Genomic DNA, 15,306 nt, shown 5'->3' on the forward strand with positions numbered 1-15,306 from the left:
ACTATGATATTAAATTATGATAAAAAATAAATATTACTAGTTAAATTCAACAAATTAATTTATTTAATGTTAATTTAAATTAATAAATAGTTCTTGTTCAGTCTAGAATTGAATATAATAACTAATATATCATAATACATAGTAAAATAATATATAGCCATTTTTAAATATATTTTGATAAAAAATAATAATACTTTTATAATTATAAACTTAAAAGCTAATTATTTTAATTTTTAAATAAATTTAATTATTTTCTATTAATTAAAATAATATAATATTATTTATTAATTAACAATAATCTTATTAATTAAATTAGTATTTTTAATTTTAATATTGATTTAAATTAATAAATAATTCTTATTCATCATTACATAATTGAATTAAGTTTCATTAATAATTAATATATTATAATTTATAATAAAATAGTATATGATTATCTTCAATCATATAATAAATAATTTTTAAAGTTTTATATATTACACGCAATTTTTATAAATGCTATATAATTTGGATAAATTTATTAATATTTGTCAATTATGTTGAACAAACAATATAAAATAATGTGTTCAATTTGGAAACCATATTTAATCTATCAAATAATTATTCAACTATCAACTTTCCTAACATCCTTATTCATTTCTTATTAGCTCACGTGTTCATTTTTTTCATATGGACAAATTATTCAAACAACTAATTACAACTCCACTATGAACCAAACAATTAAGAAAAATCAAACATGATAGTAAATACATGTTGTAGGAAATACATGTTACAAGAAATACAATATCATTAAGGAAATAAAAAAGAAAATCAGAATAATCCTAACCTCAGTATTAGGAGTTTCCGGCAAATGCTTCCAATCAATAACAAAAGTATTAAATCTTGAATCAAAATAACAAATTCTCCTAAAATAAAAAATGCGAGCAGAAAGGATTTAAAAAATCACATACCTCATCTCTCCCTTTTATGCCTTCTCCCTAATGTTCAACGAGCAACGGTCGGTGAGTCTAACGGTCACCTTCTCTACTCTCCCGTCCAATCGTCCGGCAGGTCTGCAAAGTTGAAGTCTCCCCTGCAAAGCGTTGGTTCTCTCTGTTGCTAGTTCATCCGCGAGCAAAGGAAGGAAGAAATTCAATAAGCAAGCAAAACTCGCTGGATGGTCCAACGAGTTTTGCCACGCGTCCAAAGACGGATGAATGAACGAATCCCAATTTCAAAGCAAATCTTACTGAATTAGCGAGATTTGTCACGCATCAAACGCCGGATGGTTGAGCGATTAATGTTTTGAAACAAATCTCTCTAGATGAATTAATAAGATTTGTCACGCAGTCAAATGAAATTACATTAGAGTTACTTTAGGAAATACTTCCCAAAATAGAGTATTTTTTAATATATATATTTTTTGAAAATAAACCGGAAAAAAACTCCCCACTTAAGCCCCTCTCTCTCTCTCTCTCTCTCTCTCTATGTATATATATATATATATATAAAAGAAGTGATGGAAAGTGGAGATTGTGACCAAGTGCAGCGAGTTTTGGGACATGAAAGTGAGAAAAAAAGTTCCCACGACCATTATATGCAACCTGGCACTCAGCGTGGTTCTCCGAAAGATACTTTAGGAAACACAATTTCATTTCCGCCAGAGTGAGTCCGCCCTACCGTCTCGTTCTTCCAACCTTTTTCAGTTTCGCCGTCAAGGCTTCTTCGCCGTTCTTCGCAAATCCTAGCTCGCATCAGGCACGATCACACTTTCGTTCTGCCAAAACCACCAATCAGAACTTTTAAGTATGGATTTCGATCAAGCCGACTTAGATCGACTATTGTTGTTCGAGCACGCTCGGAATACAGCCGAAGCCATGTATGCCAAAGATCCCAACGACGCCGACGTTCGTATCATCTCTCTTTCTTTTTCAACCTTTAATCACATTTATAATCAGATAATATATTTTTTTCCGTATTATTTCCTGTTGTTCGATTACATAATCAGTGGTTACTATCGACTTCTTCTGTCTCTCTATCTACACACCCGCTAGATTTATTGTGACGGTCTTCCGTTTTTATTCGCCTGTTTTAAATATTATTGCTCTTAAAAAATTTTGTTAACAACTATTTCATTGTTCAGTTTGAACCTCGCTTTGTACACATATATACTTTAATTCTGCTTTCCTTTAGGCTTTTGTTGGAGTAGGATTAAAGATTATGTAAGAGATAAGGAAAAGAAAAGAAAATAAGATGGAAATCAGTTTTCCTCAGAAATATATGTTAGAATGAAAATTTATTCAAATAGGTTTGAACTTCGAAAAAAATCAATATTAGTGGCATGTGAAATAAATTTTTTGTTCATTTATTTGGTACGTGTATTGTTCTCTCTCACATTTTCCTTGATTTTCAAACAGAAAAAAAGATATTTCTTTGTATATTTTTTTTCTTTTCCTTTAGATTTTCTAACTTCCAAACAGAGCCTAATTATTTCCATGTAGAACCTTTTTTTTTTTTTGGGATGGGTTAAGTTTAAGCTTGCCTTGCACACATCTGATGCATTAGTTTCCCTTTACTTTTCAAGATGTCTTTTCGAACTTTAGGCGTGTTGCTGAAATTTGAACTTGTTTGAAGCTTCAATTTGTTTGATGGAGTAAGCTTGTTCTTCTTAACTTGTATTACACTTTTCTGTGCAGAACCTCACGAAATGGGGAGGGGCATTGCTTGAATTAGCAGGGTTTCAGAGTGTTTCAGACTCAAAGAAGATGATCAAAGGCATTTACTTGTTTTTCATTTTTATTCATTGTCGTTTATGCTGTTATTTGGGCAGTTTTAACTGGAATTTCATTGTTATTCACTTGGAATATCTGTAATTTTCTGCTGATTATTACTTCACGCCAATTCTTATAGATGCTATTTCGAAGCTGGAAGAGGCATTGGTCATTAATCCAACGAAACATGAGGCTCTATGGTGCCTGGGAAATGCTCACACCTCTCAAGCATTGCTGACTCCAGACCTGGACGAGGCAAAGATTTATTTTGGCGAAGCATCTTTGTATTTCAAAAAAGCAGTAAATGAGGTAAAAGTTTTTTTATAATTTTTTTTTCAATAGTCTTACAGTTATGATAACTCTGTATTTTGGAATTTAACAGGAAGCTTTTTATTTTATTTTATTTTATTTTATTTTTTTTAATTTTGTTACTGTAGGATCCGGGGAACGAGCTTTATGTCAAGTCATTAGAAGTTGCAGCCAAGGTTCTTTGTCTTCTTTTGGTCATGCACCTGCATGTATCCTAAATGTTATCTTTTAAAATCTGCATTTGTTTTGATTTTTGAGATCAGTTGAAGTAGCAATATGGCTTAGACTACACAAAAAAAAAAAAAGAAAAGGGATGAGGAAAATAATCTTTATTCTTTTGAATGACAAGCACAATTAAATGATTAGATAATACATACTATATAGTTCCATGCAAAAAATCATTCCAACTTGCTTTTATTGTTTCCTCCAATGTATCACTGCTATTTCTTAATTTTTATTGCACCTATTTTCCACATTTTCAAATTCATTATTTATTTTATTTAGAGGGCAGGAGGATTGGTGGATAGTTATCTTTTTCTCCTTCTTTGTCAACATAGAGGCCTATCACCTATATAAGATGGCAGCATGTTGGAGCAAGAAGGGTTTAGTGATAGACTAGTGAACAAAGGTGTTGGACTCAAGGCCATAACTATGTACTCCTTTGTCTTGGTAAACTAGGTGTTTAATAGTAACAGGAAGATCTTAAATGATAGGAAAATTAATATATCATAGGTTTCTAGTAGTATTTGTGATTGCGGTTTGGATGATACCCCTTTTTGGTTGTTCAAACAAGTGTGTGCGCACACTTGCATATGTCACCCCAATCATATTAGCGCAGGTTGCCATTGGGCTCATGTCTTTTGCTATTTTTTTTTCCATAAAATTGTTTGTCTTATGGTGCAGTGGTGTGGGTTTCTCCAGTTCCGTAGCATTTGAATTTGTGAATTTAATTATAAAGAAATTTGGAAGGTGAAATCAATTTCCAATGACAGAAGCATATATATGAATTTTTTGAAGTTGTTATTTATCTTTCAATTGGCTAGGCCTTAATTCAGTGTATTTGGGGGGCAGCTGATTATCCTATTTGATATTCATTTTTTGTGTTTTTGATTTTGATGCTCAATATTGCTGTTTTTTATTTTATTTTATTTTTTATTTTTTATTGTTGATTATGTTTATTAGGGACCGGAAATGCACATGGAATTCCATAAGCAGGGAATCAGTCAAGAAGCAACCAGTGGAGTATCGTCCACTTCCAGTGCTAGGGTAATGATTCCCACAACATACTATTTTGATTTAATCGAAAACTTTTCCTACATCTTCAAAGACTTCTGTATAATTTGCTCTATTATTTGACATATTTGTTCTATGGTTGTACTCTAAATGCTTCACTAGCTTTGGTATTCATGATGACACTTGTCGTAATTAGATTGTTTTAGCAAAGGGAAGTGTTCTTTAGCAAGAATAGGTGAGGTGTGTCACATGCAGGTGATGGGAGGGAATTTTAGGGGCCCAGATGAAGGTTGGGCAATCCTTTGGAACTCAGGTAGTGCATGCAGGTAAGGGTTACAAAAATTTGGGATGCATTACAATTTTTTTTTTGGAGTGAGGGGAGGGGAGGGGAGGGGTGACGTACAAGAGGTTGTGCATGCGTGCGTGTGATAGAGGGAACTTAAGGAAGCTCTAAAGCGAGGATGAGCAAATGATCTCTAAATGAGGTATGAGAGGGGTAGAACAAGGGTGATAGGATGAGTATTACCAATATGGTCATGCCATCAGGCGTGGGAGGCAACGAGAGTGAGGTAAGGTTGGTTGAGTAAGGTGGTGAGCGTTGCACTGTTGCTTCTTGGTGAAAGGGATCTATGTGTCCAAATAGGGCATGTGGGTGGTACTTGAACTCACTGGAAAGGTTAAGGGTTGCCGAACCTGAGACTACCAGGGTGACCTCTCTATGTCACCCCAAGAATTCTATGTGAATTAGGGGGCTGCAACAAATCTTGTGATTAAACCCCTTCCAATGCATGTACATCCTTCTTACACCACGCATGCTGCTGGTTGTCCCTATATTTTGGCCTGATTGAAATTATTCGATAATAACCAATCATGTCAGATTAGTCAACTATGACAATAACACTAGTAATGTATATGGGTCCATCAGTAGACATTATATAAATTGACTGAAAATGCATGCCCCTATCCCGATTACCTTTAATTTCATGATTAATTTAAAATTGAAATAATTGGCATCAATTTGAGTCAACTACAGATGGTAACTAGCTGTCTTCTTCGTTTAAACATTTATCACCTAGTTTTTGGACTTGCATGAAGCTGGCTGTCTTCTTCGTTTAAACATTTATCACCTAGTTTTTGGACTTGCATGAAGCTGGCAATAAGTGTTGATTGTTCCTGATTCTATTAGATTTACATCTGTTTGGAGCTTTGTTTACATGTGATATGCAATGTGATGGCAATTTTTTCTTGATCGTTAATAAATTTTCACCAAAGAGATTGAAATCTTTTGTAAATGATTATTGATTTGCACTTTGTGGTGATGATTAATGAATTTTCATCAATCATAGAAGATTCAAATTGTTTGAAGGGTCTCAGAATACTTAGATTAGGGAAAGTGGTTTAAGTTGGATTGATTGTGTGCAGTGGAGTCTAAAGGCTGCTGGGGAATTGATGTAGGACAGGAACAGAAATTCAGAAGAGAAAAGAGAGAGAATAAGAGAAGAAGAAATAAAAAGTGAGAAGCAGAGAAAATGCTGCAGGCAGAAGAGACAGTGGGAGAGAAGTTAAGGATATAGAGCTAGAGAAGATCATAAAAAGAGAGAAACTGGATAGAACAGAACAGAGAAGGGAAGGGAGGAGGAAGAGAAAGGAAGAAGGGGGGTGAGGGAAAGGCTGCACGAGAGAGGGAGGGGGGGAAGACTAGTCTGTAATTCTGGTTCAAATCTGATTATTAATACATTACAATGAAAGTATTGCATCCAAGGTTACAACTTAGAACTAAAAAAAATATTTATAAAATAACCCCAAAGTACTTGTGATACATAAGAATTGGTGGAAGAGGATTCATAATGCTGATCCCACATAATGGGACTTAAGACTTGCTATTATTGTTGTTATAACCCTTAATTAACTACAACAACAAGAAGTCTTAAGCCCCCCACTAGGTGAGTTCAACTACATGAATGCTTTTCCGCCAGTTCACCCAATCAAGAGCATTTTCTCCTACTAGAACTGAACTTCTAAAAATATCTAGATTTACTTATTTAAAACAAAATCCTTTATTTTTAAATTGACAAACAAAATATGTTGCCAAGAGTTATCCACAAACGACCATCAAACTCCTCTTGTTAGAGAAAACTTGACCTTGAGTTCTACAGCAGTGCAACAAGAGTGGGAAATATGTATCCATGAGTCATTCGACTTATAATTTCGCATTGTTCATTTTCAACTGACATGCTAATATCAACAAGAAATTATTTTAATTCTCCTCAAGGTTTCCAATCCCAATGAAGTCTAGAGAATTATCACACTTTGGAAGACGATTCAAGGCTTGGGGTGTACATATCAAAATCTTATCACAATATTTAGCAATTGCATCCTCTAAAAAGCTCATGTGTTGAATTGAATTCTCAATTCTAACATTGAAGTTTGCTGCCTGCTTCTTGGACTCTTCTACGCCTTGAACATTTTGTTCCATTCCATTTGCTTGCCCTTCAAGGACGGCATCATGTGGTCTACCATCTAGACAATCAATGGAACTTTCATTTCCACATTGATAATCGATGATAATCATAAATTCAGGATCACTTGCAGTTTCTTCATTTCTGTGATCATGCAGAGTACATGACAACCACAATTTCCATTTCCTCCTTGAGAGGTTGTTTTGAGAATTAGGAAGCTGATGTTGTCCAAAATGAGATTTTTTTCTTTTCTTGATATGGAAGATGATCTCCTGATACCAGCTGGGAAAAATTCTGATATTAACAAACTTCTCAGATGATATGGGAGTCAATTTGGATAATTTGAAGAGAGTTGAAAGGTTTATGCTCGTCATAATATTCTGCAATTGGGTTTTGAAAGGAGGAAGTGTTTTGAAGATAATCAGGATTCTTTGGTGACAAAACCAAATTATTTTTTTAAAAAAGAGAGATTCTGAAGGTGTTTTAAGTACAGTGGAGGAGCGAATTGTTGAGAGGGTTAATATAAGGATAGTGAGAAATGGGGGTATGTATTGGATGATGATAGCGTGGGTAGTAGTGATTTTGGATGTGACAATGGTTTGCTTTTGGATCAAAGTCACGAGCAGCAAGGATTTTCTTCTGTCTCTTCTTTTGATCGTCTTTGGGATGTTTAACTTTTATGCTGTCTCCTCCTCTAGAAGGTTTGAATGGATTCGATATTTTTGAGGATGATGTTTCTATAAAAGAACCCAAAGGTAAAAGATGGAATTCTGCCCACTCCAGTTCAAGCATCTACTGATAAATACATCCAAACTCAGAATTTTCTGGATATCTTGGGCCTCACGTTGGCTGATCATGGAGGAAATGAAGTTAGGCTTGATGGGGGTAAATCTAAGGTGAAGAAGGGCCAGAGGGAATTAGCGAATTTGAAGTGTTCAGTGAACTATGATGAAGGGCTTTAGGATAATTTCATCTTTTCATTTTAGTATCCTTGCTCTGATTGTACATTCTCTTTCTTAATATGTCTTCTTCTATTATAAAAAAACAAACTTTTCATTCTAAACCAAGGAAGGTTTGAGCTTTACCTCGTCGTATTCAATGGTATTGTATTATATCTCACCACTCATCCACATAGCCCACAAGCTTGTAAGATGCAAATCTTGTCCTTCTTGTTTCTGGTGTCTCGTTGTATTTAAAATAAATATCAAGATAAAACGGTCAATCTATAGATGAAGCATAGAAGCTCGTGTAACATTTCCTAAATTCATATCTTGCAAAATATTAAAAATGTTGACGTCCCAGCTCTAGGTTCTCCAATTTCTCAACAAAAATTTGAATATCTTGCATAAATTCCAGAAAAATTTCAAATAAACCTGACTTTAGGTGCTGACAGTGCTGAATTTCCCTCCAAGAATAAATATTAGACACTCAAAGTTGGATTTCAGCATATCAGTATTAAAATCTCACAAGGAAAAACTAATTTATCGCAGCAAATCCAACATATGGCAGCTGGGCCTCAATCCGATTGCTAGCAGATTTTCAGAATAATGAAATTTGTATTGACAGTCCTAGATCATATAATATATGTCTAAAACTCTAAATATCTCAAATCCAAGTCAAAATATTGCAAAAGGGTAAAAAGCCTGGACTTTGGAAAGGAAATATGCTCTTGGAAGGGTATTTCTGCAAATAAAACAACAACAATGAACCAAGCCTTAAGACCCAATAGGTGGGGGTATTGCTGCGAAGGGAGGGAGGAAAAGAGCCTTGTTCTTGATCCCTCTCTCCTTCTTGTGGATTATATGTAGTGAAGGAAGGGATAGAGCTCAAAAAGGAACTTTTACTTCTTCCGTAATCCTCAAGGATAGATGATTCTCTACACTTTCCTCCTGGTTTAGTGGGCAGTACTTGCTGGACACACCTTATCTTCAATCTCTTGGATATACTGTCGCATTTTTAATTGTTCTCTTTTGTTTTTTTCTCTCCTATCCTGCTTGTAAATGGGTGGCACCCCTTTGGTGCCTATATATTATATATGCATATATCAAGAAGACGACGTCAGTTTCTCACATGTGCATGCATGGGGTGCGTGGCTCACTGGCAAGGGTCCTCCACAATGGCCTTTCAGTGCTGGTGGATCTAGGCGGGGTGATTAGTAGATTGGTGGTGGTAGTGTGTCAAGAAATCCTTGGATGTGGGGGCATGCCCCCTGTTAGATGAAGGGTGAAATTGTAGGGGAAGGCCTTTGGTGGGGTTCTGTTAGGTGATGGATGTGTACTCCACATTCCCCTAGGTATGATCAGGAGGACTATTTTAAGGCGTGTTCTTTTTCATGTCGTTGGTTGAATTCCTCCTACTGTTTGAGTCTTCCCTTTTGTTGGACATTATTTTTGAATTCAAGGATATAACAGTTGAGTAGATTCAAGGCCATGTTTCTCCTACATCTCATAAACTCCTTGCAGCATTAATGCAACTGTAGTTCTGTGCTGTGGATGTTAAATATTATGAGATTGATGATCCAATGCTCAGTTTTTGCCAAACCTTTTAAACCCTCTTTCTGTTGCCCGTGTGCACATGCATGTGTGAATTTGAGTTGCATGCGTGCATGTGCTTGCAGGAAGAGGGAGTGCTTTGCCCTAATCTGGGTTGAACTTGCTTGTAAATTTTATTGGCCTGTAAGGTGCACTCTTAAAGCTGAGATTGGTTGTAATGTTATTTCTCATAAAAGCTGCTTTTGGTTTTGTATACATAACATTGTTTGATTCAAAATTTTTATATACGAGATGTTTTGTCTAATGGCCTTCAGCTCAATTAAAAACATCCTTATGATTGTTTGTTTTGATCTCAGAGTTCCAAGAAGAAGAAGAGCAATGATCTAAAATATGATGTATTTGGATGGATAATTCTTGCTGTTGGAGTTGTTGTCTGGGTGGGAATGGCAAAATCCCATCTTCCTTCTCCCCCGCCAAATAAGTGACAAATTTAAATCCATCATGGAAGTAACTTGGGTCTCTGAACAGCTGGCAGCAAGTTTGGCAGTGAGGTTGAGGTATTGACTTACTGGTTCACCAAGCTCAGATGTGAAGTAGCTCAAGCATCGCACAGGGTATGACATCAATGTGTTCATGACTCAGCCATGTTATCCTGGTGCTAATGTAATATTGATTTTCTTTTGAAAATTTTGGCTATATAGCCATTTGTTGTTTGCTTTTTATGGTTTGATCAAGCCTTAATTTTTTTTTTTTTCACTTGAGTAGATTCGTGAAGGGTTCTATCAGAACCGTCACCTGGAAATTTTGGGCTTAAAAATTAGAGAAATATTGCATTTTAGATCCATGATTTCATCCCAAAATTTGTGATCCCTCTGCTTGGAGTGCTTTACCCACAGTTTTATCAGGTTTCTGCATCCTCTATAGTTTTATCAGGTTTCTTTCATAATCTATGTTGCTTGGACTTGGGTATGGATGTTAAGTGAAAGTGCATGTTAATTGCTGTGCTTGTGCCTTTTTTGGGATATTTTTCCATTATTTCAAAGTGTGCAGTAGGAATGCCATATCCCCTTCCTGAGTCTGACGAATTGTTGGGCACTGGTACCGTAGGGTTGGTGGTCAAGTATCAGACCTTAAAATATGAAATTCATCATGCTGAGTCATCAGATTTTTTTTTTATTTCTTTTGAAAATATCAGAAATGATATATATATAGATTGAATTGCCATTAATCAACTCATGAATTGGACATCTCCGATATGGCTTGGCGATGTGCTAGTTCCTTCCCTGTATGGCTGCTCAGATCACTTTGTTACCTTCTGTGTTTTCCACTTCTTGAGTACTCAAATGTTACCTCTCTCTACTATTAATTAAGGGAAGCTTAGGTGGTTTTCAATAATCTTTCCATACAAACCTTTCAATGTACAAGTTATCTTTTAGTTTCAACATTTACAAACCATAAATGACAAAATAATTTTAATTTTAATTTCTTCTATAATATATTCATAACTCCTTTGTTATCTCCTAAACAATAGCAACTTACCCTATTATCTCCTTAAAAATAGCAATGGATGTGGCAGAGCTGAGAAAAAGTCACTTAGATTGAAGTATTGATCTTCCTTAAATAGTTTTCTAGGTAAAGTTTTCCCTTAAAAAAATATTTCCCCCTTCAACTTCTTTGTAGTAGGAATTGATCTTAGAGGAACTGCTGGTCTTTGGCTTTCTTATTGGACTAAATCTACTACCACATTGTACAGTACGCTATCAAAAATAAGAGAGAGTTTCCAGCTTCCAGACCTGTGTATTTCTTTTAAAAGGAATGTTCCAAAACATCATTGGCAGAGACAGCAACCTATCTCATTAGCACATCCTTGTTTTGGGTCATAGAGAACATGTTTGGAAAATTGTGTGGTGTTGGATGGCAAGGAAGAGAGATAGAGAGAGAGAGGAAGAAGAAGAAGAGAAGAGGAAGAAGATGACGGAGATGAAGGAGGAGAAACCATAGGTGAGGAAGGAGTTGCATGCTGACTAGTATTAATGCACCTTACATCTAAAAGTAAAACAAATATTTACAAAGCAATCTCTAATAAACTGAGAATTACTTAAAACAAACATAAGTCCCAAATTAACATAAAATCCTTAATTTCCTAAGTCTGCACTAAAAAAAGTGTCTCAAATAGGTGGATCTAAGTGGGGATCCTTTGTCATGCTCCCCTAGCTAAGAGGAGCTTGTCTTTGGACAGTTTGATCATGAGTACCACTTCTAGATTTGTGGAGCAGCATCACAAATATTTCCCCCAGCTAGCAAAGTTGCACCTAAAGCTGGTTGACCTTTCCATGGAACCAAATAGTAATGAAAACCTCCATGAAAAGACCCGACAAACTCATCTAGAACAGCCTCGACTTCATCAGTTGGCTGGGGAATGGGTGGAGTCTGTGGAACTGCAGAACTTGCATTAGTACTACAGGATAAGGCATCAGGGTCAAAGATGCCTTAGTAAGGTGTTAAGTGTTGAAATATCCACATTGAAAACCAGGCTAATGTTCACTTGATCAGGAAAATCAAATAAGTATGTTTCATAATGACAGAAAATGGGTCAATGGCAAATGCATAAAGTTTGTTGAAGGAATTGTGCTTAGGTTGGATGTAAATAATGACACTATCACTCACATTAAATTCTCTATCCCTATGATGCACATAAACACAAAGTTTATAATTCATAATTTCGTATTAGTTTTGGCAAGTTTGTGCCTGCCAATTCTCAACATAAACTCATGCATATGATAGACAAAAGACTGTGTTGCGGGACAACATCAATGATCTGCAGCCATGAAAGAAGGAAGAAGGAAGAAGGAAGAGAAGGAGAGGAGAGAGGTGATACAAGGGGGAATCACATGTTCACTTTCAAATTCAAATTCAACAACCACCTTCTACATGGCTTTTGCACACTGCTAATAAGTAAGCCTCTTAACACATGAAATTACACGTATACGACTAAAACTAGACGAAATTACAAAAATACCCTTAAAATACACAAATATTATAGGCAATCCCCCCAGAATACATAATCCTACTACAAGCAAACTAAACACACATAATAGACAACTATTTAACTAAGCACATTTGGGTTTATGACCTTATAAACCATTGACCCAATTCTTCGACATAGGCCTCCAAATTGGGTTGAAATGATCCATTGGCTTACTTGTTTCTCATTATGCATCACTATGCAAGCTCAAAAATATAGGAATCATGTATGGGCCATTAATAGAAGACCATTATCATCATTTAACCCCCACTTATCTTGCAATGTGCATACAGATTTAGGCGTAGATTTAGACACTAGGATGCATGAACTAGACCATATCTTAGAAGTTGCTTGTGATGCCTCTGCGGTAGGTATAGGTGGAGTTTTGAGTTTTGTAGAACAACCCATATGACAGGATTTTAGGCTGTGGTGAGTTTTATATTGTTGATATTATCTTCTAACCTAGAAGTTTGTACTCTTTTTTGACCACAGTATTGTGATATTTATGTTCTCATAAAATATTAAAGTGCTAAAAATGTAATGCTTCAACTGAGCTTTGGTGAGGTATTGTCAGCTTTAGGTCATTGGACATCACGGTTTCACCCATAGAAGGCATCTCACAAGGATGAGACCTACTCTATCGTTGTATGGTCAAGATCTCTATGTTACACACTCTATGTGGAATTGTGATTGGCGCTCCCATTTGATCTTTGATACCCTTGTCAAAGTGCCCACACCTCTATATGAGATCCATTCACATGGTAGACAAGCCATGCTGAGTGAGCTTCAACATGCTTAGGCTTGGCTAGGTAGACAGGTAGCTCGGCTAGGGCTCAGGCTTGATTTGTTCAATAGAATATGAAGTAACAAAAAAATTAAAAAAAAAAGAAAAAGTTTTAAATGTAGAGTTAATTTCCTTTTCAATCCGCTCAACAAATCAAATTATTCATCCTCCTAACTTCTCCAAAATTCTAACTATTCTAGGCCTTTATCTATGCATACACACATGTATGGATATGCTAAAAATCATAATACATATGCCATTTATGTATTAAATGTGATCTTTCAATTTCTTTTGTTGATTGCCTTGTGATAATTCCATTTTGCATACTCCGATTTTTTTTGGATAGAAATGCTATTATGGGGAAAACTCAAATTAAGAGAGATGGAGGAGAGGAGAAGGGAGGGGAGGGGAGGGTAAAAATCATTAATATATATACCATATATGTATTAAAAGTGACCTTTCAATTTCTTTTCTTGATCAGTTTGTGATTACTCCATTTTGCATACTTTGATTTTTTTGATAGAAATGCTTATATCTTGTGATTACTGTGGCAATTTGATATATTGGGAAAAAAATCAAATTAAGAGAGGGAGGGAGGGAAGGTAAAAATCATTGATATCATATATGTATTAAATGTGACCTTTCAATTTCTTTTCTTGATTGTCCTGTGATCATTCTGTTTTACATACTTTGATTTTTTGGATAGAAATACTTATATCTTGCTGTTACTGTGGCAATTTGGTATACGGGGAAAAAACTGAGAGAGGGAGAGACTAAAAATCATTAATATGTGCTATATATATATATTAAATGTGTTTTTCAATTTCTTTTTTTCATCGTCTCGTGATCATTCCATTTTGCATGTTTTGATTTGCTAGAGAGAGAGGAGAGAGAGAGAGACTAAAAATCATTAATATGTGCTATATATATTTAAAATGTGTTTTTCAATTTCTTTTCTTCATCGTCTCGTGGTCATTCCAATTTGCATGTTTTGATTTGCGAGAGAGAGAGGGAGAGAGACTAAAAATCATTAATATGTACTATATATATATATATATATATATATATATATATTTTAAATGTGTTTTTCAATTTCTTTTCTTCATCGTGAGAGAGAGAGAGAGAGAGAGAGAGAGAGAGAGAGAGTAGAAATCATTAATATGTAATATATATATATATATATATATATATATTAAATGTGTTTTTCAATTTATTTTCTTCATCGTCAGAGAGAGAGGGAGAGGGAGAGAGAGAGACTAAAAATCATTAGTATGTAATATATGTATATATATATATATATATTAAATGTGTTTCTCAATTTTTTTTTCTTCATCGTCTCGTGATCATTCCATTTTGCATGTTTTGATTTGCGTAAAGCCTTGAAGATACTCTGATTTTTTGGATTGAAATGCTTATGTTTTGCGGTAAATGTGGCAATTTGATAAATAGGGGAAAAGCTCAAGTTAAATTGTATAACAACACAAAGAGAGAGAGTGAGTTAAGGGGCCAAAGTGATGTGAGAGTCGAGAGCTGAGATGCGAGAGCCCTTATCCAGGAAGCCAAGCCTAATTCGAGCTTAATAAGCGAGTCAAGCTGTTCACAAGCCGAAACAAACTGAGCTCACCTATGTTCAAGCCTGAATATGAACAAGCCCAAACGAGCACTTATCGAAGTCGAACTCCTAAGCTGTTTGTTTTGCCAAATGTATTGTTCCACTAAACATTTTGGAGTAACCTTTGCTATTGAACATCACTTGGATATTGACAATAAAGTAGATGATGGCCTTAGTCCACATATGGTCATTCCTCAAGTCATGAGTTTTGATGTCATAATATTTGATCACTTGTGTTTTGCCTGTCCTGATTATGGGATCATTTTTTAGGTGACTCTGGGTGAGCGAGAGTAATGTAGAGGGTTTATAGACTTCCTCATCCATAAAGATTACCTGTTCAGAGGCACTAGGTTATGCTTCCCAGCTCATCTTCTAGTGATTTCCTAGCTTGGGAATTGCATGTTGGTGGGTTAGCTGGTAGTTTGCATAGGATAAGACCATTGCCTTAGAATCGATTCTATTGGCCTTCTTTGAAGAGGGATGTAGTTATGATAGTCTTCCAATTTCGTATTTACTAGTTGGCTAAATATAGGAAACAAAACAATATTGTTTATATCCGTCTTCCTTTGCCACACATGTCTTGGAGAGACCCCCAAGTATGGATTTTGTTCTCTGACATCCCTAAAATAGCATGAGGTCATG

At 35.3% G+C, this 15,306-nt stretch overlaps 1 protein-coding gene across 1 annotated transcript; it reads left to right on the forward strand.

Annotated features, from left to right (window-relative positions):
* The first annotated feature begins 1,495 nt into the window (after positions 1 to 1,495).
* LOC131144748 (mitochondrial import receptor subunit TOM20-like) lies at positions 1,496 to 10,103 on the forward strand. Its single transcript, XM_058093595.1, has 6 exons — positions 1,496 to 1,886; positions 2,676 to 2,754; positions 2,890 to 3,059; positions 3,188 to 3,235; positions 4,242 to 4,325; positions 9,600 to 10,103. Exons 1-6 carry the CDS (start codon positions 1,788 to 1,790, stop codon positions 9,726 to 9,728), a joined length of 609 nt encoding a protein of 202 aa, XP_057949578.1. The 5' UTR covers positions 1,496 to 1,787; the 3' UTR covers positions 9,729 to 10,103.
* Positions 10,104 to 15,306: the final 5,203 nt, after the last annotated feature.

Source organism: Malania oleifera, chromosome 12 (assembly GCF_029873635.1).
Source record: "Malania oleifera isolate guangnan ecotype guangnan chromosome 12, ASM2987363v1, whole genome shotgun sequence".
NCBI classification, from domain to species: Eukaryota; Viridiplantae; Streptophyta; class Magnoliopsida; order Santalales; family Ximeniaceae; genus Malania; species Malania oleifera.

Coding starts and splice junctions, on each gene's coding strand:
- LOC131144748 (XM_058093595.1), top strand. CDS start 1,788: ATGGATTTCGATCAAGCCGACTTAGATCGACTATTGTTGTTCGAGCAC. Junction 1,887..2,675: donor AAGATCCCAACGACGCCGAC/GTTCGTATCATC, acceptor TTTTCTGTGCAG/AACCTCACGAAATGGGGAGG. Junction 2,755..2,889: donor CTCAAAGAAGATGATCAAAG/GCATTTACTTGT, acceptor CAATTCTTATAG/ATGCTATTTCGAAGCTGGAA.